The sequence below is a fragment of the Acanthopagrus latus genome, chromosome 2, assembly GCF_904848185.1.
Source record: "Acanthopagrus latus isolate v.2019 chromosome 2, fAcaLat1.1, whole genome shotgun sequence".
NCBI lineage: Eukaryota > Metazoa > Chordata > Actinopteri > Spariformes > Sparidae > Acanthopagrus > Acanthopagrus latus.
In genome coordinates this window covers 9,147,600-9,175,098 of record NC_051040.1, presented here as the reverse complement: position 1 = coordinate 9,175,098, position 27,499 = coordinate 9,147,600, and the positions used below count along the sequence as shown (strand labels likewise).

Sequence of the window (27,499 nt, the reverse complement as noted above, 5' to 3'; positions counted from 1 at the left end):
TTAATTGTCACAAAAAAAAAAAAACTCAACTACAGAACGCAGTTGGACAAACACCTTGTAACTACTTAAATAGAATGCAGTTCCTTTTCCCGTTAAGTCTGCACTGTGCATGTGTGTATGTGCTTATGTTAGCAAGTATGTGAGCGACGGAGGGGAAAAAAAAAAAAAAGAGTGGGAGAGTAAACGGTCTTATCAGGAGTGTGCAGGTCCAGCCCAGCCATTTTGAGTGTGCATCTGAAAGTGAAAAGAGCGCCGGGTACTGTGCTGGTCTTGTGCTTAAAGCAGCCGCCGCCCCCACATGACCGCAGCACATGCAGGAACAACTGGCCGACTTAAGACAGACACAGCAATGATTTCTTTTGTGGCTTACTGACCCACTCTCTGCTCTGCTTCCCCAAATAACAGAGAAAGGAAACAAAAAACAGTTGTCTGTTACGTTCACCACCATCAAAAACAACAACAACAAAAAAACAGGTCACCAAACATTATTTCAAGGGGAAGCTGGACAGTTACAAGTACTCTGAAGAATCACAGTTAAGTACAGAAAAACAACAACTTTCTCTTACATTTAGAGCTGTTTGATGGCTGTACAGAGACAAAAGGAAACCAGAACACACAACATAAATCTCAAGGGTCCTACTGGGCCGCCAATTTCCTTATGTTCATGATCAACCTCTTGCTGTAGTCCTTGTGGTCAACAGGCTTCACCTCCATCACTGTGGCCTTGATCCTGGATTCATCCTGTCAGACAAAACAGTGAGAAAACATTTGTATTAGCTGAGGCTGAATTCTCTGACCAACAAAGTAAGAGGTAATAGACCTCAGTCTTGCCCCCTACTTTATATTAATGCATTGGTAATCTACCACACACACACACACATACACACACACACACCCCTTCTCTATGTTAATGGAGAGGTTTGGACTCCGTGTCTGAAATGTACTGCCATTCAATGTTTCACACAAAAAAAAGAAAGAAAAGAAAAGAAAATGCAGCTTTTAAAGGCATAACCACCTCCACAGCTGTCTAGACAGGGTAAGGTCATGTCTACCAGGGCCATTATTCTCTGCATTTAAACAGAAGTTACACTCATTTGGTCTCCATTAATCCTCTGCAGCTCAACTGGGTGAAATGTAAATCATCTTCCTTTGGATCTGTGCCCACATCCTTTAAGAATAGCCTGTTATAAATCTCTCAGCCTGTTTTCTGTGTTGCAAGAGAAATATAAATGTATCTTAAGCAAATACATAAAATAACGAATAGCTTCAATATAGTTTGATGAAGAGTTGAACGGACAGGGATGAACTGTCAAGCTGTACACCAATATAGATAAATGAGCCACGTATAAAACCTTTAGTAAGGCATTGTACAAAACAAATATTAACTAAAATGACATGACACGTCTTCCAAGTCAAATGTTGGTTTATAAAACACAAGTATCCATTACTACTGCTGGTAAATAACTGATGTTAAAAACACTACATGTTACACTGCGCTGCCAACTGCATATAAAATATCTGTTTATTGAAGAATGTGATTAACGGTTTGAAATAGGATCCTTCAATATCTGCCATATTTTTCCAAGACAATATTTAACCTTACAGATTAAATCATGCTCTATTCACACTGTTTCTGGGCATTCTCTTACTGCTGGACTAGTCAATTAGTCTAACTTTAAGCACCATTATGCAAGTCATATTGAAGATACAGTGTCTTGTAACAGGGGGAATGGGTGTCTCTCACTTGTTTCTGCACTATGTAACTTCAGCGAGTGGGTGGGATCACATCTATACATACATGTTTACTTAAACATAAAAGTTTTCAAAACATAACACTGTCTGTGGTGTGCCGCCAAATCACACAAAATGCACAATTTTCTCATAACGTTTTAAATTTCCTTAAAAGGAGTCATTTAGAATATTCCTCATGTAAAGCGCCTTATAATGTAGCAATGCACCAACAGCCTTTCAGTGTTGTTAAAGTGCCATCTGGTTTTCTAAAAGGTCGGCAGACTTTTATCTTGCAGTTAAAGAAATGCTTCAATTTGTGACTCGAATGTGATCATCAGTGCAGAAACCTCAAATGTACTAACTTTAAGGGTGAAGTCCTAGTTAACACCTACACACGTTTGTGCCCAACCACTCTCACACACTAATACTAAATCACATTTTGGTGAAGGAATAGGGAAATCCATCAGGTTTTTCATTAGAACAAGCACGTCTATTTCTTGTTTCTGTTTAGTTTAACCAAGCTTAATTAATCAGTCCTACGAGTGCACACAGCTCGCACTCTCATTCTCCCTTCTGACCAATGTTGTAACAGCCTTGAAATTAAATACAAGCACTAAGGAAATAAAACATTGTTCAAATCACAGAATTAAATTATAGGAAGTGTCACGACATGTTACAACATTAATATTGCCAATGTTATCATTTATTTTAACCTATCACTCAGGAAAAGCAGCATTTTCTTCCTTGTTCAAAAGGCTGGAATGATATCTTGCTTAACTTCAAGAAAAAGCTGAATTATAAACAAGCCGTTTTATAACGGGGCTGTGGTTGCATCTTATATTCACCATACACACTGAAAGTGACGGGGACTGTGGTTGCAGTTGATGAGTGGGAAGGTAAGATGTGTGTAAATCTGTTAGCAGCCAACATCACGCAGCCAAGTTGGGTGTTGATCCACACTTATACAACCTGTGCGATGAACAACACACACATGAATTTGTTCTGTTATGACTTCTTTTCTAACAACTTTAAACTTGCCAGGAACACTTACAGCTAACAGCGGCCCAGATAAACTAACCATTTCATACGTGCTTAAATGAAACATAGCTTCTCCTGTGCAGCCTTTAAGAGAGCAGCGGGGATGAAGAGAGGACTGAAAATCTGTACAGACACTTGTATACAAGCAGCTGATGAGTAACTGAAAAATGCAGCCAAATCCTCATTTTATATCCTTAACCTCTGTCTAACCTGTATATTTGATCAGTGCACACAGTGCTGCATCAGTGTTTTTTTCCCAGCCATGGAAAACAGCAGTAAACAATAAACTTGCTGGTATACCAAAACGTGGGTTTTTGTAGGGAAGAAAAAAAAAAAAAAAGTTGGTATTAGAATTTCCCGAGGTTTGGTTTTGTTGATCAAATGTGTCTCAGGTGTCTGTGATAGACAGGATGAAATTAATCATATGTATGAATATCGACAATGAAAGGTAGATACGTCTGATACATCAGGCATGTGTACATCTCAGCAAGAGTGATGATATCCTCATACTAGAGATGCAAAGATTAATTATTAGTTGTCAACTATTAGGTTAACTGCCAATTATTTGATGATCATTTAAATGATCCAAGTCATTTTCTCAGGGGGACAAAAATCTAAATCCTCTGATTTCAGTTTGATTACTTGATATAAGTGAGATACGCAGTAGGTCAGTAGTGTAGAGTGTCAATGTCAGGCCTACCCTGTAACCCAAGTAGCATGAAGCATGATTGTGAGACCTTCAACAACCGATGTATTAAGCTGCAGTTATTTGGGGATTACATTTTGGTGCTTTTTAAAAGGGTTCAGCTGATTATCACCTCTAAACTACAGCGATTATTCAGTGTCAGATAGAACATGCAATAAAAAAGAAAAAAGAAAAAAAAAAAAGGTACTAACCCACCATAAATTCAGCACTGCAGATTGTACCCATTGTGAACATACTGCCCCTAGCTGGCATTTTACCCCGATATGAAATTAAAATATCCACAGAATTGTACAGCAGGCTTCATTGTATAATTAGCACCTTCTAAGTGAGACAGGATTAATAAATGAGAAAACATTTGCTGACCAGCTGTTTGCTTTCAATTCCACCACATCTCTGTTTGAAAGTGGGCCTGCAGTGGTCAAGACTGGACTGCAATAAAAAGCCTTGAATGTTCAATATAATTTTTTCATCACTCTCGTCCTTCTGAGACGCTTAAATCAGTTACAACGTCTAGACAGAGCCTATAGGGACGATGAGTGCTTAATAACGGCAAAATAGTTCCAATATTGCAGCTGCAAGCAGATAGTCCTGATGTCAGGCAAGTTAAATATTCAAGACTGTCAAAGAGTCGAGTACTCGGTGATATTTAAGAGTGTGTTTTGACAGTAACAACACATTAATCCTCTGACATTTTGGGAATTATAACACAATTACCTTTGCACAATATCAAAATACCAATAATTTGAATGCCAAAATACAACTGACATTGATTTGTGTGAAAATAATTACATTATGCTTCTTCACCACATCAATTGTACAACAGACTTGTTTTGATCAATACACTGTAATTAAAAACACCGTTGATTTGTTAGCATCAAGTAAACTATACTGAGTGACATGGCTTTTGGTTTTCAGTAGCAACCTATATTTATTCCTTAAAAGCTTTGTGTGCATTTATTTATTATAGAATGCCAGAGAGACATGAAATATAACTGGAAAACTTACTGTACTTCTGACTTTATCTTTAACAGGACAAAAGGCTGTGTCTTTGTTATGCTTTATAAGAACATCACGATAGTTTCAGTTTCCCTTCTGTGTGACTTTGAGCAACAAATGCATCATAGTACTTTAATTTGATGTTGATACTTAAAATACAATGATAGATTTATTGGTACGACATGGTATTATAGTAGTAGTAATAGTAGTAGTTATCATTCTGTAAGCTGTCACCCTAACCCTATACTGTCTGTAAAAATATATTTTATTATAATTTATTTAATTCTATATCTATCTATCTATCTATCTATCTATCTATCTATCTATCTATCTATCTATCTATCTATCTATCTATCTATCTATCTATATTCTTGAACTGCAGTACAAGTAAATTAAATATGATCATTTAAAACCATACTGTTAATACAAGCAAAATACGCATGTATGCTAAACATGTGATGTCGTCTGCATGTCTTGTAGTCAGCGTGATCTTAAAATATGTGCTTCTGTGTCTTAATGTCATTATGATGTATAATTTCATCATAATCCTCATGTGACTGTTGCAGGTCCTTTACTGAATTACACATGAAAAAAAAGCTGATGTCTTAAGCTCGACAAAGCACAAGCCTCACTATGATGCAACAGAATGGAAGGGTGTCATTTACTGTTAAGGACCTGCTTAGTCTCACATCAAGCACACACAGCATTGTGTCAGGACAACATTTGAGTGCGCAGCACAATGGCTGGCTTGTGGCACTGGGAGGTAGAAAATAAAGTGAAAGAGGGGTTGCAGGTGTCTCTGCTGAAGGAGTATGGAGTTTGGAGGCAGTAGCCAATACATGCTTGTAGCATTGCCATTGGCAGTTCGGAAGCCGCGCTGAATGTGACAGACACAGTGGCCTCTTCTGTGTGTTGAAGGCGGATGCAGCCTCTGGCTTGGCTCCAGACTTCCTGCTCAGAGTCCCAGCCCAATCAATTCTTTTATGCTCTTCCCTCAAAACAAACCTCTATCTGTGTGGCCTACAGGAAACAGTGGCCGCGACTAATCTGTGTGTGCATCCTTCACAAAGCCACTGAAAATGAGCAACATGCTAGGACAAACACTCAAGAGTTTTTTGTTTTTTTTTTGTTTTTTTTTTCTAGAGATGCTTCTGTCAATCAAGGCAGGCTTGCTTTGTTTATAAATGGGAAAATGCAAGAAGAAGCTCTTTTTGTGCTGTGCCTTTTCATTCCAAAGGAATGATGGAGGTTCAAGGGACAGCGGCTACACCATTCCTTCCTCACGCTTTCCAGCGTACTGCAGCAATATGGTCTCTCTGCAAAGCATGTTGCGATGATGACAAACCTGCAGGCATTTTTATCAAGATTCATTACCATGCTTTACTTACGTTATACGTTTCTAACTTCACTCTGCTGCGGAAGACAAACGTGTTGAAGTTGGCTTGCTGGAAGACCTCGTCAAAGGCAGCTTCATTCTGAAATTGAGGAAAATTTCATTTCAAGACGAATGCATTTTTAGTTTATCAAACGTTAGTTTCATCATAATTTCAAGAGCAAAATGACTCCTGTGATTTATGTAAGTAATTATGTCTGGAAGAAACAAAGCACAGTGGGTGTCACAGATTTGTCTCTGCAGGAGTGTGTGTGTTTGTGAGTGTGTGTATGTTTGGCAGTGACAAAGACTGAGGTTTAGCTCATGCCGTGGCCATTTCCTGAGGCCAGTATTATATTCAGGTAGAGTCTCACCGAGTCCTTGAGCTGCCCCAGGTAAGCTGCATTCTGGCCCAGGATGGCCTCTGCACTCTCCTGGAAGCAAGTCACCCACTGGTTGTCCCCATAATCTGCAATGTTGGCCTGTTTATATAAAAAAGAGAAAGCAAGAGTAGGGAGAAACAGTTAGACACATACACAGACAAAGGCACAAACATAGATCAGTGTAGCCATATTTAAATCTTGCATACTTTCTGATAGAGTAGTTGGCTGGATGCTTAAATATAATACTTTAACTTGACACATCTCTCTGTTCTTAAGAACTCATTAGATCCTCTAATTAGCCTATATCCTGCTGGCAAGCCTGGCAAAACATGCAGAGTCACAGCGCATTTGTGATATATACAGTGGAAGCAAATTCACAGCTTATGTGACAGCCTGTGAAGAATAACAATATGTCCACTGGTGAGTGGTACGAAACAAAAGCCGCTTATTTCAGTCGCCTGGCTACAGAGACTTTTTATAGTCAATGTTGTTGTTTTTAAATGTTTGTGTGCAAGCGAGCTGAGGAAAAGGGCTCATATTTGTGTCTCTTCATAAGATTTACATCTGTAAAAATGACAGACGATTCGGTATTGAAAGCTGCAGCAATTAACCCGACATGGTTCGGATTTAAAATTAAGTGTAAAAATGTGCTTTAAACGTCTCTAAATTCAGCGACAAAGAGCAGATTGGGCCAATGGTGAACCACAGGGAATGGGTCGAAAAGGGGAGAGAGTGGTTTGAGTCCTGGGAGACAGAAAAACACGAACATAAGAAGGAGCAGCCGAAGCATCTGCACAGGACTAAGCAGGGTATGCAGCCATTTAAGATATGTGCATTAGCATATATGACTGTGTGTGAGTGCATGTGTGGCACCACTGAAAAAGTGTCCGATAGAAGTTACTTACAGAAAGGATAAGGCGATACTTGAAGTTGGGGAATTCTTTGTCGCACTTCTCACAGCGGAACATGCCGTTCTGTTGGTCAACCACTTTCTTGTTGCAGTCTTGGCTGGGACAGGCCTGGTAAAGGCAGTTTTCCTTGCGCAGGTACACTATGGTAGCAATGCAGGTGTAGTAGTCCGCCTATAAGGGATTATAAAACAAACTTCTGACAAGATGTTTTCTCCCTCGCTCACGACCTTTGTGTTTTGTTATGTGAAACATGGTGACTGTTTAGAACCAGGAATAAAACCTGCATGAAATTAACATTAGGATGACATTTTACGAAGCATGTAGTGGTGTGCGTGAACCGTCAGAAAGCAACATTTGGGTGCCAGATGCACAAGTCACACTCTGAACCAAAATTCTAATGGTTCCAACACAAATGCAAACTAGGGAGGTAGCTGCTGCTTTTGAGGGGAAAGACAAACTTTGGAAACCAGCTGCCTTCAGGAAACACTGCCAACACCTGAGCAAGTAACATGAATTTCACATTGGACAGAAATAGATGAACACCAAACACAGTGCTGCATATGTTGTAAAGAGATGAAATGTTGTGACATGTTTGCAGAAGAGTAATATCACCTCTCCTTGTCTAGAAGTGCTCCCTCATGCAGGGCAGGCCCAAATGCACACGACATAGGTGTTACACCCCAACAGCTGATTGCTTTGGACAGAGTCTTCCTCTACCACTAACCTCAGCTGTGACCATAGAGAACAGACTGTGCCCCTGCATGATTTGATAAAAGGCCAAAGGTGCCCATTTAGGGTTGGGGCAGAGGATGCAAATACATTAACCAAGAGTTAAGAGTTTTACCAAATCTGGAAACAGCCCTTAAATCACCATGTAAGATGTGAAAATATACAGAGAGGAGCCAGATGGAGGATGGACATCAAATAAACAACAGGTAGATATGGAATATATCCAGAATCCAGAATATGTTCAATCGAATGCAGTGATTTTCATCAAAACCAGAGTTGCTGATTGTTGGAACATACTCGGTTGGTTTTAGTGAATTCTACTTCATTTCTTTCTGAAATCTTTATGACAATAAAATAAATGTTTCTGCAAATGGAGTCTGGTGGCTTTGGCAAAGCAATAGTGGCCATTACTGGTTAAACAAAAGGGATCTTATTCTTTGATAAACAGGGATCATTTTGGTAAGGTCCTCAGACACATGGAATAACAACCGGAGACTGTCAGTGACAAAACAAGCACTTTAAGTGGGGGTACCTCGAAGGTGCAAATTACATTGCAGCACGTTTCATAACTGCTAGCTGCAGTGGCACCGCTCAATACTGGACCAATTTCTCAAAATTGCTGTCCCCATTAGTCACTTAGGCACAAAAACATGGGGAAATAGGGCCCAGGTATGTTAACCTTTAAAATGTTTCCATGATCTGTCTATTCCGATTCATTTTCATGGTCCAGGAGAGCTTTTTCAAACTTGACAAAGGTCAAAACATACCTTGCTGAGTGGAAAAAACATTATCTTACTGACTCTTCTTACATTTGCTTAGCAGGCAAACTATTCATATTCCCTACAGTACAAAGAAAAATCAATTCCTTCCTCTCCATTTTCTCCAAGCACTTACCATTGCTTCTCTGCGCAAAGGGTAACTGTTCCCAATTAACTTCTAAAATAGGACAATTGATATTTCATGTCAGTTTGGATAAATAAAAAGCCCCTAAGTGCGTAGTAAGCGACAGTAGCAAAACAAGAGAAAATCATTCTGTTCCAACACAAGATGCCGCTGGCTATGCTTTTATAATTACTGTTTTGATTTTACCAAATGCAACCCACGCATCAACCTCTGCTGCTTATCCAAAAGAGGTCCAATTAATCAACTAAATACCTCTTCAATTAGCGTGTGACAGAGCGGGGTTGCCACACTGGGAAGAGGACAGAAGAACCTGTTTCTCTCCTCTGTCACAGGTCTTTACAAATGCAGTGTCAAGCAAACAAGAGGGGGGTGACCATTTACTGTCAGAGAGGGCACGGGGAATGTGCAATGTGGAAACTTGAGATTGTGACACAAAGACTTTTTGACAGGGACAATTAATTGCAACAGACTTTGGTTAAGGGGGGTCTTGAGAGGCCTGACCCCATGCCCCCTGTGTATGGGATGTCTCGGAGGGGTTGAGGACAGCATCAGCTCAGCTCCTTTGTCAGTACTGGGTCTCATCACACGCCATGCTGAGGAGAAGCAAGAGCCTTGATAGCCCAGGGTCAAACATTTCCTCCTGAACCGCAGGGAGCTAATGCCAGAAGAAGCCCTCCACCTGACAGGGGGGCTACTGCTTACAGTCAGGATTTGAGTGTGAAAGAAATAGATGGGGCTGCATGAGCTGCATTGTAGACATCCAGATAATCAAATTGCCAACATGGCTACAATAACAGGAGGCATACGGAGGAACAATAAGCCATTTACTATCTGTGACTGGGAATTCTGCAGTTATGGATGCAGACGAGAGAATTGTGAGGGCTGCAGAGGCAGGAAATGGTCATGCAAAGAAAATTATTTAACAAAACATATTTTCCACTTAATTGAGATTGCTGATCCTGTTTAATCCATGTTTTATTGTTTTTCTCTTTGTTTGAGCTATGAGCTGTCAGGTCTTTTTTCAGCTTCCAAATAGATAGTAGTATAGCCCGCCGCCTCCAACTCTGTACTCATCTTTAACAGCCACGCATAATATTTGTGCCTTCCATTAATCGCTTCCATCTATTAACTGAGCTGGTCTTAATGGGATGTTTTCGTCATACTGTGATGATTACTAATGTGCAGTGCATGTTAAATTATATTAAATTAGACAAGTTAAGATCTCTGCACAGGTCACATTATCTGCTCTGAACAATTCATGCACTGCGAGCACCATTTCCCTCAACAGTACAAATATAAAAAAGAGGGAAATTAAAAAACACATTACTTATCTGAGGAGAGTGATTTCATTACAGAAGGCAACGAATGGAGCATATGTACTCTTTGTAATCAATACAAGAGATAAATGCGACTTTCACCATGAACATACACCAAGACTGTAAGAGGACACCAACAACACAGGGGGATTAATGAGTAGAGGATCAGGAACCCCTGTGTGGTCTGCTTTTAAGTGCACAAACCTGGTGCTACAGTGATTTTATGAATCGATTATAAAGATTCATCATGCTGACTCTCTGCTAAAAAGTACCTTTGCAAAGCAGAGCTGTGAGTGACAAGGTTACACTACAGCAAGGCTTTACAGACCTGCAGTGTGCACCATGTACAAATGCAGCTTGACTGCGAGCACTTTCATATTTGTTGTTTGGGATTCAGCACCAGTCTTTCAGTTTGTCCTTGAATATCTTCAAAGAATCATCTTTGAATAACAATATGTCTCGAGTTACCATATCTTGAATGTTTGAGCACGTCAAAGCAAAGCCGACCACGTGTGTGTACCTTGTCTCCGTGTCCCAGGTGCTCCGTCTTAACGTCAGATAGAGTCTTCCAGTTTGTGTTTCCACCGCCACTGCCACCTTTCATCTCTGTCAGAGACTCTCCTTCCATGGTGTGACCCTCCTTGTCATACCTACATTAAAAAGAATGGATACCGGTCACTGCTCGTCAGACCCCGGTTGCAGTCAACCAAGTATACCTGGGGCTATAACTAACTGTTACATCTGTTGATTGTGTCCTTGATTCATTGTTAGTCCTTACAAAGTAACAACAAACAAAAAAACAACGCAAGCATCTCAATTTCTTAATAAGCTTGTATCACTCGAATACCAAGATTTTAGTTGAACCCTTTTAATGCACTAATAATTAAACCAGAGGGTAATACATATATATTTTTTATGTTATATAGTTTTACTCTTACACAACTAAAAAATTATGCCAGTAAATTTTCCCCCACTTATTGTTTAGAAGGAAGTACATAAATGTCTACTGTAGTGGACACGATGCATCAACCATATAAAATGTGTCTGTTTTTTCTTGGCGAACCAGACCGGTAAAAACAGTATTTTTACAACTCTCTAAAAAGTATTATTTTTCTTGTAAATCCTTTTTTGGGACTAAAAATACATTTGTCAATTACAATGGATGTTATGCAACAAAGGTTAAATTTTGCCTCTTGGGCCAATATTCAGACAAAACCTAAAGACAACTTAAAAAAGGGACATTATGCAACTTTTTACCTTAAAATAACAGCTTCAAAATCATTTTGATGGTACAGTGGAAAAATATTTCTGGTCCTGTTTGATTTTCTAAAAATAGGAGGATTAAACACTTCATCCAGAGGTATGTGGTGCAGCTGGTCTCCGGTCATTTCTAATTGAGAGATTCATGCTTGGTATGCCAAGGTCTACTTTTGCAGCTTTATTCATTTTAATACATCTGCAACAAAGCAGGGGACCATACGCTGCTGTTCAAATGGCTGTCAACAGGCTGCAGGCTGTCCATCTAACTGTTAGCAGAAAAAAAAATAAAGTAAAATAAAATATCTTGTCCCAAGCAGAGCGTTCATTTGTGTCTGTCAAAGCAGGGATGGCTTAGCTGAGAGCAAGGCAAGCTGAGAGGCGTGTGAAATGAATCAACAGCAGAGGGACAGATGAGCTGGCCAGGGTCAGGGCTGTTACAGTGATATCAGAAACCCATTTTCGCCCAATGTTTTCGGTAATTCAGGGAAGACAATAGGAAGGAGGAGAAGAGGGAAGGCAGGGAAGAAGGAGGAAGAAAGATGGGTGGAGGTAAAATGCAGTAGGGGGGAGAAAAAAAAAAAAAAGAGAGATCGGTTTAAAATGGTCAGAGGGATCAATAGAGCTTACTAATCTGTTGGCCACAAGGCAGAGTGGGGCACAATTGGGAGGTCAGGTTGTAAATACAGCGAGAGCATGCGTTGCTCCTGGAGGCATGACTAATTGAAAATATCCCCATTAACGGTTCAGAGTGTGGCCAGGGTGACGCACAGGCTGCCAATTTCCCACTCCTACTGACAAATGGGAGCAATTCTTCACGGTGGCACCAGATTCCTCAATAGTGTACCTGTGCTTTAATTGTACCAACCAGTTAGGAGCTTGTGGAAAGATATTGCGACAAATCAAATCACGTAAAATGGAGATACCGTTTTCCATCACGGCTCAACAACTCACAGATGTGGTAGAATAGGACAGATGTTGTACAGAGGAAGATGTAGTGACAACATAGCTGAGATGATTAAAAATGCATCACACAAAAACGTAAGCCTGCAGACTGGTGAGGCTTCAGTGTTACATGCGACCCTGGACATCTGATTTGACAGATTCCCAAAAGGACTGTAAAAGGCTCAACAAGATGCCACCGTGACAGAATCTAGTTGCCAAGCTGCGGCTGTTTCTATCACAGAGACAGCGAGGAGCACGGGAAACAGACATGGCATGGCAGACAGTGATCGTGATGAAGGAGACACAAAGAGGACAAATTAGAGCTGGCAGAAAATGTGCAACAGTCAACTGAAAAAGCAGGCACATCCCAGCTCAGAGCAGAGACACAGAGACGGATCACATGAGACAGACATGCATGTGCACGACATATAAATGTCAAATGTCAGTGTGTCAGTGAGCAAGGACAGGACAGGGGCAGAGAGGTGTCAGAGGAAGAAGCAGGAGGGGGATGATGGGAAAGTCTCAGTAAGCAGAGTTCTCAGCTCCAGGCTAAGAATCTAATGCCTGGGCTGAAAGTGGCAAACAGGATTACCACATGTTGTATGTGCTCTGGCGTTAGCCACTTCATCGGTAGTGAGTGACATATGGTCCGACAAGGAGCGACCAGTAACTTTAGAAGCCATAGTATGTTCATTTGAATGTAAACATGACTGAATAACGTCCTTTAACTTATTCTGGCCTGTCAAAATCACTGCTAAGTTTTTTATACTGTCTCATATTAGACAGATCACAGAGGCTCCAATTGTAAAACCATTTGTTTAAGAGAACACTGTAGAATAAATTAAGTGCGAGAATACAGCAATTTAACATTCACATGTCATTTATACAGCTTAGGACTTTTCAGCATGAATCAGTGTGTTACAACAGTTGACTTTATATGAGCTTGTCCAATACAGAGCTCAAGTGTATCATGGAAAAAAACAGAACAAGCTGTTTTTATGCCACATTATTATTCTGACAAAAAAAAGGAATCTAAACAGTGAGTGCAGTGAAGCAAACTGAACACTGCTTACATGGAAATAACTATAAACAAACATTGTGATTGGGTCAATGCAAAAAACCTAAAAACAGGGTAGTGACTTAATTATTGATTCATATGCCAATTATTTTCCTGATAGATCGATAGTCAGTGACAGTAAAAAACGTCCATTATAATTTCCAAAGAACCCAACCTAAAGTATTCATAGTGCCTGTTTTGACCAACAAACAGTCTAAAACCCCCAAACTTTCCCACAAACGTATCATACATGGCAACAATAATCATCAAATCGTATACTGAAACTATCTATTAAAATATCTGCTGATTCAACTCTGATTGATTGATGATGGAAATAACTGGTTCAAAAGTAAAACGAAATATAGCACAGAGTTAATCATATGAGAGCTCTGTATGCCACTGAGCAGATTCAGTAGAAGCCTTGGTACTTTGACAGTTGTGACTAATATGAGTGAGCGTGCAATTTGGATTTAAACATTCAGTGAGATAGTTACTAACTCAATTGAGTTAATAACTCTGCTCCACTAATACAGCTTGTATTTCTTCCATATTTTTTTTTCCCCCAAATCATTACAGCACGGTGAAGCATCTCAGTAAAATAACAGCCAATGATATAATGAGGCATTATGTTCACCAGACTGCCGTGTTAAAGCTTGTTTGCTTCTTGGCTGACATAATTACTGCCCAGGCTATGTGATGCATCCTGCACATGCGGAAATGCTGAAGTCAAGATAAGACAGACAGTGAAAATGTCAGCTTGGACTTGTGTGACTAAATGAGTCGGTGGTGAATGTCTGAGGTTGACAGCATCAAGCTCTGGGAACAAACATGACGAGGTGTAGTTAACAGAAAAGTGACTACCCTGCCTGACAGTATGGGAGAAAGTAACATCTCTAGATGTGCTGTTGCCACCTAATGGACAACTGCATGTACACAGTTAGATGGGTCAAAGTGACTGTGAAGTCAGACTTTTTTCACTGAAAATGTTTACAAAGAGGAACTTGGATTTAATGTCAAATGGACAACTTGTGTCAAGTAATGTCAATAAAAGCTGGTTGGTGCATAAAGAACATGCACACTAACAGCGCACTAAACCCCCAGATTAATCCAACATCAAGATAATTAGTGCAGGGGGCAGCATTTTTTTTTTATAAGCACACTGGAAAGTGCTGAGCAGCACCACTAATACTCTGCATGAATTTGAGTCAACAGCCCACCAAGGATGGACTATTCATTTGAGGAAGTCCCAAAGGTCTGCACCAAAACACAATCAAATTAAGACGCCTCCGCATGAGTAAAACAATAATGTTTCGGCAGGCTTGGCTGTACAGTAAAGGCATAGATGGGTAAAAGCTTTGGGTGCTTCTGTGCAAGACTTAAAAAAATAACCATTAAAAGATTCATTCAGAGTTTAATTGAATTGCTGCCTTGTTCCATTTTCCACAATTCACATTTTGGCATATGGATCACCAACGGACACACAAGTTGGAGGAGTACCATCATGAGACCCGAGCTTATCAACAGCACAACAAAACACACATTGTTCAACAGCTGGCAGACTTCCAACGAAAACTAGAGCTGCAACAATGAGTTGATCAAAAAAAAAATAAAAATTGCCAATAATGAAAAATATAAACATTTGCTGGTTCTAGCCTTAAACGTAAGGATTTGCTGCTTTTTTGTCATCATTTATGACAGAAAAAGAGTCTGAAGAGTGTTTGCATTTTTAACTGTTGCAAAAGAGGCAACATAAAGATGTCACCGGGCTCTGTCAAAACAATTTTGAAAAATCCTTTCAAATTTACGAACAAAATCATGGTGATAACACCAGTCGGGAAAATAAGTATCCCAAAAATAACCCCGAAAATAATTAGTTAGTTGTCGGTTAGCTGCAACCAGGATGAATAGAGACACTAAAACATACTTTCCCTTACTAGATATCTTTGTAATGCAGCTTTAAAATAAAGATTAATGACTAAGGAAGCTACTCTCTCCATCCTGCTCTCAGCATGAGGCTGGTGATAGCTCTCAAAAATGGTGCATAACGATCTCGTCTTCACGGTGGCTCTCACTCGGATCGACTTGGATCGAGAGTAATGAGTTAGGTCTGGCATCCTTCCATCTGTGACTTTTAAACTGTTCATTAGCGAATGCTTGCAAACCTGCAGGAACCCATTGTCCAAAGAGGAGCAATATGGGCCACATGCTCTTCTGCATTGGATAAACCAATAGAAGAATTTAATGATGGTTATATCTGGCTGTTCAAGTGAGAAGTGACTGGACAAACCTTCCATCATTAAACAGGAAAGACATGCACAGGGAGAATAAAAGGCCTTTGCAACAGCAGGGATTTGAAAATGTGACTCAGGACTTAATGGTGTTCAGGTAAAAGAATGCAGAAGACCCAGGAGTGGTCCTGATAATGGAGCACTTTTTATCACAACATGAATACAAAATAATCCCACAACAAAGAAAACCTAACAGCAGCAGTTGGCATTCTGAGAAATTAAATAAATTAAAAAATATTCAGAGAAGCCAGAGGCTGGAGCTAAAACCATCATCAAGAAATTACCATGAGCCAAGACATCTGATTAAAGAGGCACATTTTAGCATATTTTGTGATTTGCCTCCATCTCACCTCTAAAGTCAAGTCACATTTCACTGCTCTGATTATGCAGATCAGATCCTCTGATCATGTATAAATACTCACAACTACATTTGTCAAGGCGGGAAAGGAGACTGCACTAGACTTGTCACAAAATAAATGTGTTTATTGTCTTTTATTCCTCAGTGCAGAGCAGACACTTGTATTAGGAGGTAAAGAAATGAAACATGTTTGATGGAATCGACCAGATCTCCACTCACAAATGGAGACATTTGCTTTCATGTCAGAGAGGAGGGCCAGACTCGGCCTGTTTAAGTAAAATCTATAAGGAGGATGGATCAATCAGTATGCCACAAGTGCTGGAGTGAGGTAGAGTATCGTCTCCCGCCTTGGTCAACGTGTCCTCTGCATCATCTGTCAATCGTGCAGCCTGTGCCACTTCATACAGCTGGCATTATAAACCTTAACACCACACACTGACCAGATGACGCCTTTGTTAAAAAATAGACAGCAGAAATGTCTTTTATCCTAACCTCTGACAAAAATCAATGCATGCAGAGCGTAATTATTTTTGGCCGTGTTGTACACCAGGGAGAGGAAATAAATTAGAAAAGAAGGAATCGAGGAACTGGCACATGAGCCTGAAGAAAAGATGAAAGCTAGAGTCTTAAATGTTTCTCTCGAAAAATTCAACTAAAATTCTTCAAGGAATTGAGTCACATGCCTTAATTGTGTTAAGGCATTATGCTAACACTGCATTTGGCTCTTGTACTTCTAATAAATGCAATTTGCATGACTACATGTGCACAGTTCACCACCACAAAGAAAAGATACCTGACCTTATTTCCACATAATCCTTTGTGTTCAAGAGAAAATAAACATGAGAATATGTGCACTGCAGCATCACATACACACTCACACAGTAAGAGAAAAACATAATCACACAGAAATTAGTCTGGATTTCATTTCATCTGGAAAGGCGATTAGGAGTAAAAAACACATTTACACAGATTAAGTATGATTTCCATTTATATGTAATGCTTCATTGAGGCACCCCCCACATTGTGGCTAATGGGGGGAAACTAATCTTGATAATGAGAATCAGAGCATGCACTCTTGCAACTTGGGAAATGGAAACCTGTGATTTAAATCGTATCACTAGCTCAGTTTTAACAGTGATACTTGCAGGCAGAAATAAATATGAGAAAGCCTTTTGCCGTTAAACGTAAACCATGTTTCACACTTGCTATAAAAGCCCTCGGCCATGGGTTTACAATTGCCAGAACATATAAGCAATTTTCTGCACTGCATTATCTATGAGCATCAGGTTCACTTACCAGCCTCTGAGCTTATATGCCTCAGGGATGTCTGGGTTGATCATCACAGTGCTGCTGAAGGATGCAGAGAGGGACCGGCCTCCAAAGTCAGAAAGTTTTGCACCCTTAACTGCTACAATGGGCTGTCCAGAGCCATCAAACTTTTCAGCCTACACAAAGCAAGAGACAAAAGGAGAGACAGTCATTAAAACTTTGTTGTTACTTTTATTTGTTTGGATTTCATTTAATTTATAATGGTGTTGGTACTTTTTCATCTTGGATTAAGAATTTGTTTGTACTGAGGCACACCGGTGCTTTGAGCTAAATGCTATGTTCATCATGTTAAAGTGATCACTGTGAACATGCTAACATGCTGAAGATTAGCAGATATGTTCATCATATTTACCATGACATTACTCATTGAAGCATGATCCAGTCAAGATATTTCCATCTAAACTAAACAGGAAGACTGAATGAGAGCCCAAAACACAGATCATTTCAATCCCCAGAACCACAATGTTGTTTAGAGGACTAATACTACCAAAATTTAAAATAATTGGTCATCTAAGTAACTTAATACATTGTTAAATGCACCAAATTATCACTAAAATTAAAGGCATTAATTTCTAAAATGTAACAAAGATATGTTTCAATTTTCCTCTCAATTAGCATACCTTTGTATTCCTAGCCTATTTGTTTACTTACCCATCAAATGTATTCATTTAAAAAAGATTTAGGTATACATTTCTGTAGTGATTGAGTCATTTTCTCTTAGCATGGCCCTCCCCCATATAATTTCCCCAACTTGTAAGTGTATTTTCTTTCTACATCTTCATAAATGTCTGATTTTAATGGCAAATTCATTTATTGATTGAGCCCTTTATTTTTCTTTGTTTCTTCCTGATTTTGGCAGTTTTAGTTCTTTAAAGCTTGATGACAGTTTCAAAATATTTCACGGTAACTTGATTTTCAGTTTCAGTGATTTTCATAGTTTTTTCAGTTCTCATTTCAATAATAACCTGAGGAGACCAACTGAGAAAAAACAATGGGGCGGTGGGGGGGGGGGCAACATTAAAGCCCTTAGCGATGAGAGGAAAATCCAGCACTTGCTTCTTGCATTGCCATTGTTCTTAATAAACTATACATCTTGTGTGCCTCAGCTAGTCCCTCTGGTAAAGGGCTACCTGTCGAAGAAACAAACAGGGAACACTGTGCTTCTTGTCAGGAGGAAAGAAATGGTGGTGAACTGAGCACAGTCCCTCTGAGCCACAGGTAAAAATCAACTGCAGGAGGACAGTTATTTTATCACCTCGTGACAGGGCATTCAGTCGATGCTTTCAACTACATACACCTCCATTAAACACTGCACACGCTGTTAAATGTCTGACTCTGCTGCTGAATAGTGATCAGCAAATGTGTTGAACATCCCTTCCCATTAAACACCTATCTGACAGGCTCACCAGAAAGTAAACAAAAACTTCATAAAAGGAGCACTTATTTTAGGCACTTTGTATTGCAGGTGCTAACGTCTTTGTGTTCACCTGCTGAATGTGTGATCTAATTTAGCTTCAGTTATTCATAGTAATTGTAGCAAATGATCACCCTCCAACAGCGGGTAAAAAAGGTCTTATGGTTAAAACAATTTCACAAATTCTCTTATTAAAACTGGTTGTTCTCTGATGATTAACATTTGAAAAGACAAGAGTTCAGAGAAGATGGCATAACTGTTACAGCTGCCTACAACTAACTGTTACAACGCTGATATTGATTCTTCACCACCAATTTAAACAACTGCATTGTCACATTACATCTTTTACTCTCCATCTTATGTCTATACTCACTTCCTCTCCCCACAGTGTGACGGTCACCACTTTCCCAGACATGTCCATCAGACTGAGCGTCCTCTTAGACACTTCTTTGTTGGTCTTAGTGGTGAGGCGGGTCACTTCATCCACACCCTTACAGACTCCAATCACATCTGTAACGGGACACATGAGTCAGAACATTAAAAAACATTAGAAGTTGACACTGGATCTATTTTTGTTGTCCCAACCCGATTCATGCATATGACATTCTTGAGAAGACCACATATGGTTTAATGTTCCAGATAAACAGATTATTCCCACATATACATATCATAAATATTGAGTGAGGTGTTAACGCCCAAGGGTCACTCTGGGTCTCATGGTTTCCAGCACAAATTGGCTCTTGGGAAATAAGTGATTCATTAATTTCACATCAGGTGTGAGGTCACTGGCCTGTGCACCTGGAACCAACATCCATAATGTAGGAGAAATTCCATGAAACAGGCTTTAATTGTTTCCACCAACGCACTTGAAGCATACCATGTTGACCAGTGCAATAAAGCATCGAGAGTGGCACTGCCAACATTACTCATAACCTAAGGTACAAACCCACAGCCCCAGTGAGTAAAGGGTTTCTAAATGCATTAAACCATGATGAACAAAACTTAACTTTGATGTCGACTGGTATGTGGGAGAGAAATTACTCAAACTGAAGTACAAGCTGCAGTCTTCATTAACACAATTACAAGCAGACTAATTATTATCACTTCATTTTACCTGTGACAGCAGGTTCATTTTCTCCCCAGCTCTGCCATCGGGCCCAAAGCCAATCTTCACTACAGGCTGTTACTGTCACCAGTTTTATTAATACCACTTTTATCTCTCTGCTCGTATACTGTAATTACCTCAACCTCCCAGCATATCCGGCTCCACTTTCTGCTACAAACTATCCTCTGCTATAGCTTATTATTGTGTGGTTGGGACCACCTCAGATGGCTGGCTGGTTTATGCAGGAGAGAATTAGAATCTGTTTAGGCTCGAGTCCTCCATAAAAGGTAAAGCAATGTGCACTTACGCACCAGGAATTATTGAAGACACAAACACAAGCTACCTGCACTTGATAGGTAATGGTTCCTCTGTGCACTGTGCTGTACACCTCTGCTCTCTGTACATTTGTTTAGAGAGCAGGATACATCACAGCATGATATCATCATCATCAAAGTTAATGTCTCATAAAATCTGTTGGAAAAAAGTGGCCGCCATTCAAAAAAAACAAAAAAAAAACAGCCCATACTAGACGGATCATCCCATCACAACAACACAGCATATGAGCACACTGTGCTTTGAGCTCTGCCCTGGAAGGGTTTACAGGACCTTGGTCTGTGTAACCAACACTCCACAGTGTGTAGTAGAGTAGGGCAAATTTAACTAGTAATTCGGACAAACCAGCTGACTGCACACAATATTTTAGGGTGTTAGATATGATTTTGTTTAGGAGGTGTAGCAGTTTTGGAGGAACGAATGAGACTACAACTAAAAGGAAAATCTAAAGTAGGACAGAGATGTAAAATATATATCAGACAAAGACTCAGAAATTTATTTTGGTGGCCATTAACTGGTATTGGTTGACAAAATGCATTTCAGTGACTTGACAAAAGCAATGCAGACAACGAAGAAAAGGAAAAATAAGTTAAATCTGTAATGGTGGCAACACAATGTAGACTAGACAGCTAAAAACCTTTTCCAAGGAAGACGAGACTACTGTAATTTGCAAGGGTTCTGAGAGGAGGGAAAGTGTGATTAATCAACAAGTACTTCACTTAATTTTAAAATACATAATTGTGAAATTATCAATTATCTTATCAGTGATGGCTGACAAATATTCACATCATGCATCCCTTCATACTGTGAGCCTGTTACAGAGACAACAAGGGATGAACAGATCTAATATTTGTAGTCCTCCATGATATATTTTTACCTGCTAGAACTGTAGGTAAGGTTTCTTCATCTTACACAGGCCGCTTTTAAATGTTTTATCCAGCCATTACGACATCAAAATATGCAAGGGTATAAAGCTGACAGTTTCAACCTGTATCAAAAGATCCTTTAGATAACGGGAGAGTCCTATTCTAATAAAGACATGAAGATTGAGGATTCTACACAACTTTTACAGATCCATTTTCAGGGCTATGAGTAGGGCTTTCTGTTTTGGCAGTATGTAATGTCTTTGTGTTTGTGCTTGGATCTAGGCCCTGTTTAATAGTTTTGTCTCAATACAGACTGGGAACAAGAAATGAAACTGATTTGAAGTCACAGGTCGGGTTCAGGAATGTTTGTGTGTACAACTAATGATCCTCACCAATAATAGCATCTTTTTCTCTGTTCCCCAGATCACCGATTGAGACGAAGTCACACTGCACCATGGGAACATCAGAGCTGTCCTCGCAGGGAATAATGCTGGTCTCTCCATTGAGTGTCATCTCATAGTCATTCTTCACTGAGGTGTACTGCTTGTTGGCGATCTTCAGGGAGCCCTTGGAGATGTAGTAGACCTGGCCCGTACAGATGGATGAACCTGGTGTTAATCACAGATCTGGGGAGCATTTCACCTGACTGAATGGTGCAAACAAGATACGACTTCAGACAATCGTATCAACAAAGGTTGGCAGATGATCATAAGCTGCTTATTGTATGGGTATAGTGTAGCCAGATGACTCATTCATAGTCTCCATGGTTTTAACTCACAAAGTACTGGCAGCTGTTGCTAGAACACTCAGCCGCCAAATCCATCTCCAACAGGACAGTGAAAGACATTTTTGGCCGAAAATTACAAACTCCTGTATCATTATCTAGAGGAACGTCTCACCTTGCCAACCTCAATAAGGCTGAAGTACTTGTCCACCTCTTGGTTGAAACCAGTCACTCGGATTTCTCCCTGTGATAAAACATTGTGGTTTGGTTAATATATTAAAGTAGGTCAGGTACAGTGCAGGATTTCCAGCTCTTCACACGGTGTAGGTTATTTACATAAAATTATCAGTGAGAACACAATAACACTCACACTCTCATCCACAATCTCCATGGAGAAGAGTTTGCCATCACCACGAGAGTTGCTCCATGTGCGGATGCTGCTCTTGTTGGTTACACGTGCACGGATGGTCCACCTGTCATAAAGAAACAAGTCGAAGGTTATTCAGGTAGGTGTTCATGTTTAAAGCCTCATGTTCTAAGAATGTAAACCTTTGTACCGATTTATTTCTTCATAATTCATAAATTATTAATCAACTCAACCTTTTAATAGTCTGCCCTCTAATGGTATAGTGGATTAATGGCAAAGTGGATAGACAACACAGAAGATAAATTATGAGCCTCCGTTGTTCCGCATTTAAGCTGACAGCATATGCAGTAACAGTCCCAAATCGATGTCTGTGTAGTGGGAGTGAGGGACAGGACAGGGGTGTAACGTTATGTTATGCATGTGACCCGCCAACGGGAGATTTAAAAAAGGCAGCTAGCTTTATTTAGCTCCTAATTCAAAGATGAGGGGCACCAACTAACATTTTTGCAAGGTGGGGAGACAACTAGGCTTGGGACCTGCTAACTCCATCACCTTATAACAGGTATGTTAATGAATTGCCGTTATGTTGCAACAGGCGCTGACCTACAGCCAAGGAAATGTCACATTACACTCCAATGCTATTGTGTTAGTTATCATGGCTCTTTTGCTTGTTGAATGCCAGCATCCCATCTAAGAAGGAATTCATTCATTCATTTTTTTTTTTTTTTTAAACCACACACTGCCTCTGTATGGTTAAGTGTAAATAAACAAAAGCGGGGTAATGGTCTCCATTGCTGCAGTATTGCAAGATCTCTGTGTTAAAGGGGCTATTTACTTTGCTCCTCTGAAACAGGCTTTTCACAGACATTTTTAATTCCTCATGGGAGAGAAAGGCACAGGTGTAGCCAATGACATTAAAGTTGGCCCAGTTACATTTGGGCATGCCAGGAAGTCAACAGCATGAGCCCTGCACTGGCGCTCTTCAACAGAATGTAGTCGTTAGCAATTTTATCAATAACACCTGTGTTTGGCAGATCCACATGTGAGAAACGCCTGTACTTTTCAACTGTGGAAGCAAAAAATAACGATGGTGTTGGTGCTGCAAGGTGGAACAGTGAAACAGGAAAGATCACAGTGGTTCTTTTTTGGTTTCTCAGAAAACATGACAACCAGTATTACAAACACTGCTGCGAACGCCACTGTTTTATTTTTTTTCTTGTTCCTGGAAGTTGTTCCCAAGCTGGCATGACATTTCCCACTGCCTGGAAAACATACTCACTTGGACTGGTAGGGGTTGAGGCTGGCGATGGGCACTGCTTTGGAACTTCCCCCTGGAGTACTGGGCATGGCAGATGGAGCCTTCTTCCCAAAGTCTTTACTGAAACCTCTGTTCACTGCTGGAGGAATGAGGAGAAAAATAAATGATCCATGAAGAGCAGTGATGGAGAGGAGTCAAGAGAGAGGCACATACATTATTCATCAGAGAGGAATTACAAAAAATCCAATTTCTTTGGATTGCAACTGCTTGATCACTGTAATTATCTCACTTCATGAGGGAAGTTTCATCAAAGAAAAACTAATGACTTCAAGTAAATTTACCACCGTTGACTCTCGAGTTGAGAAAAAGGAAAGAGCAGGAAACAAAAATCTTGTCAAAGCGAGTTGTTGGAGATGTGTGATCCAGCATTGCGGCGAGAAGGATGATTCACATTTCACAGAATCAGGGCAGAGTGTGAAATGCTATAACAAACTGGAGCTGCTCTTCCCCAGGAGAGCCGGGCTGCCTGACTTTGAGATTTTCCGTTTGAACAAGCGCTGCACATTTGATTTGTGTGCGTCTCACGCGGAGGATTAGAGTTCAAAGTGTCCACTTAAGTCCTCCCACTTTGCCAACCACTGCACTTCTGGTAATTAAGCCCCCAGATCAAGCAGCACATACAGAGAAATGAACAATGACTGTGCTGATGAGGAGGGTGCTTGCCACAACCTAAATTCCCACATGGCAGATTAGAGGGATGAATACCTGCTATGAAATACACTAGAGGACAGAAAAAGCCTTCTGACAGCTGGATTGCAGATCTCTCCAGGTCCTAGACGTTTGGTCTGCAGTGATACACCACTTATCTTTTACATGAACTCTCAGTGTTTTATCGAATCTGTTCACTAATGGGGGCTAATGCACACTCTCCAGGTACACTGTGCTGCAAATGTATTTGTTTGAGCATCCAAACAAGATAAATGTAATGACTGACAGGCAGAGGCAGAGACAGCTACCCATCAGCAGAGGCTCACAGTTGTTAAAGCAATCACATGAAATAGAAGAGCTATGGAAAATGAGTATCAATAACAGATGGAGAAAAAAAACTCTTGAGAAAGCTAAAAAATGAAAAGGTTCCTCAGCGGGGTTGTCAGAATTACTTGTGGCCTGTAAATCTATGGGTCACCCAAATTATAGGAAGCAGTAGAGAAATGCTGCCATCTGGTGGTTACTTATGAACTATTTGTGTGGTGCATTCTGTTGTATGCTGAACCTATTCGTCCATTTTAAGAGTTAAAAATAAAAACTTGCACTCACTCTCATTCCTGTTTTGCTGCTGCAGGGGAGGGCGGGGTTCAGGGTTTGGCGCTGCCTGTGGGCCCTTACCCTGACCTGCAAGAAATAGATGACATTAGTCTGGGCCTGCAGTAACACTGTGCCCCAACATGTATGGGTGTGTATTCAAATATCAAACTCACTTCATATTGTTATGGTATATTCACTGAGTACCGCTTCAAGACAAACATTAAATATTCAGTAAGCAGCAAATATGATGAAATGTGTTTTGAAGACTTACCCTCAGTGTAAGGAATGGGGTCGCCTATTCTTCCAGCTACATCTTCAGCGGGCTTCAGGACATCCATTTCCAAAATGATTACCACCCGTCTGTAGAAAAACATCACCATAAACAGCAGAAAGAAGTTATAAAAGACAGTCTGGATATAAAGACAGGAAATGTGTAGAGAAAGTGCTTACCGTCCATCCTTCAGTGTATTCGTCACATGCCTCTTCAGTAGGCAGATGCAGTTTGGGACCAGTTTGTTCTCATCAGCCATGTAATTTAGCTGAGTTGAGAGCATGAAAGCTGTAAAGGTGTAGAATGACCAAGAAAATCAGACGAGGCAGTACTGGTTTATTCAAATGAGGAAATGGCAGGGTGTCTGATAGTCGATAGTTACTGGAGTTTTCTGTTTGTTTTTTATTTATGTCTTAACAAAACTAAAATCTGTTTAAGTCCAACACATTTAAATATCTCTGATCAAAGTGTGGAGTGAAAAAAAATCTCTTTAAGCACAAGTGGAAGTGTATTAAAGTTTGAGTGAGTAATTCTGAATAAAGATGAAAATAAGTTGATTGTTGAGTCTCATTCATAGGTCATCGAATATAGGCGTTTTCGGTTGTTGATACACAGCATCAGCGGTCTCAGTGAACTGTTTTAAAGATCAGTAAACAAAGATGATATCTGACAAGAAGTTCTCCCATTAGTTCGAGACAATGAAATCCTCCAGATAACACTGGGAAGTGAGAAAGATGCGAACAAAGTTGAATAAATAAGATTTATGTACGCAAAATACATAAAATTGTTTTCTGACATTATCATTCTGACCTTTATTTAACTACAAACTGGGTCCTTTTTTATTCTTTATTAGTTGATCCATTATAATTGTTAATGGCTAACAAAAAATTGTTGGGTGGGGGCATTAACTTTTTTCAGCTTCTGGAGGGAGACATGCCAGAATATGTATGAGAGTAAGTATCAGAACAATGTGTTCTTAAGAATATTCACTCCAAACAGACAGCTAGTCTTTGACCTCATGCATATCTCACATTCAGAGTGTGAAATAAAAAAAAAAGAAAAAACACACAATCTTCCCTAAAAGCCAATCAAACCCTGCATATTATTCAACACCTGTCTTGCACTACCCATCCAAATGCCACCCACATCCACCTTTTACAGAGATAATATCAACACAGAGGTTTAAGATTCAGTTAAGTTTTTAAGAAGGTTAACTGTTTGATTATTGGTAAACCTTCTATCATGTGCTCATAAACAAATCCAAACATCAGTTAGAACAAAGACAAATACTTTGCAATAATCACTTGTATATATCCCATCTCTGTTTCTGCTGTGTTGAGGAATGATGTACTTACAGGACAGAGTGTGCCGCCCATCACTCATCATCACTCGATAGCGAGGTGGACCATTTCCTCCGTCAATCTTGCGAATATTCTGACAGGTGATATAGGTGAAAATGTTAAAAAAATATATTACTAAAACAAGAGAGTTGCACTAAACAAACTGAATCATACAGTGAGCTGAAACATACCAGGATCTGTTAGTGTGGCCTCACAGAGATGTGAACTTCTACATTTTGAGTTATGAGCCGTGTTACATGATCTTAAATGACCTTTTCCACCCTGGAGTGGATGCAGCTTTGGTTTGCAGAATAATCTGACCCTGAATTCTGAGTAATTGATCAGATTCAAGAGGACACAAGGGGGGGGGTCAATCTTCAATGTTACCAAATACATAGAGAGTGAAGTCAGCAGGGGTGTAGTTGCTGAACAGAAACGTTGGGAAACACAGTGTGAGCTCTGTTTTTTTTGTTACTTACCGCCACCTGAAGCACTACGTCGCTGCCACCACCGCCATTTGATAGAGCCTAAACACAAACCGTTGATTAGCTCAACCCACTCGTTGACAAGCTAGTAGATATTTTACATGATGTTTCACCTGACAACAGCTGGAAACGTTTTATTTGCACAAAGATAACTCAACTATCACATCCAATGGTACCTCAAGAGCTCATCTTCGACGGTGCATACACTAGCGAAAGTTGATATTTTCCAAAGACGCAAACGTTAACAGAATTGCTAATATAACATTAAGCTAGCGCTGACTAACCGCCCGTTGTTTTTTGGACTTTCAGTGGAAATACAAACAAATGCCGCTTGTTAACACCAGCTGAACAAAGACTACAGTTCATACTGCACCAAATCATTTACAACTGGGGCAGTTTTTCGTTTCTAAAATAATGTTTTAGCTCATGATTTGAACCCTTACCTCTATCGCGCCCTCTGTAAGCTTCGTCATGTTTGCGAGATGAATTAGCGACTAAAACGCGACTTTGCTGAAGTTTTAGCCGGACAGTCCGCTGAATACGCCTGACACTGACAGCACTAGCTGAATTGTGCCGTTGCCGCCAACAGCTTGGACAAACGCGCCAAGCGCCGTCTGTGTTGCTCCAGTTTCCGTTTCCGCTTACTGATCTGAGCTCCGTTTGTACATTGTCGATACAACACACTGAAGCAAGCCTACGCTGTCCGGAGAGC

General features: G+C 40.1%; 1 protein-coding gene across 2 annotated transcripts; it reads right to left on the bottom strand.

The window, feature by feature from the left end:
• Nucleotides 1–27,499, bottom strand: rpa1 (replication protein A1). 2 transcript variants are annotated; one of them, XM_037083700.1, is made up of 17 exons: nucleotides 27,231–27,499; nucleotides 26,782–26,829; nucleotides 26,318–26,396; nucleotides 25,142–25,250; nucleotides 24,963–25,051; nucleotides 24,704–24,778; nucleotides 23,408–23,522; nucleotides 22,132–22,234; nucleotides 21,937–22,005; nucleotides 21,430–21,622; nucleotides 19,107–19,243; nucleotides 17,287–17,435; nucleotides 10,606–10,735; nucleotides 7,132–7,308; nucleotides 6,218–6,325; nucleotides 5,860–5,946; nucleotides 1–741 (listed from the first exon to the last, which is right to left on the bottom strand). In XM_037083700.1, the coding sequence occupies exons 1-17, from the start codon at nucleotides 27,258–27,260 to the stop codon at nucleotides 637–639; spliced, it is 1,803 nt and encodes a 600-aa protein (XP_036939595.1). In that variant the 5' UTR covers nucleotides 27,261–27,499; the 3' UTR covers nucleotides 1–636. The 2 variants fall into 2 exon arrangements, with proteins under 2 accessions (XP_036939595.1, XP_036939586.1); XM_037083691.1 differs by having other exon boundaries at nucleotides 23,408–23,525; nucleotides 27,231–27,498.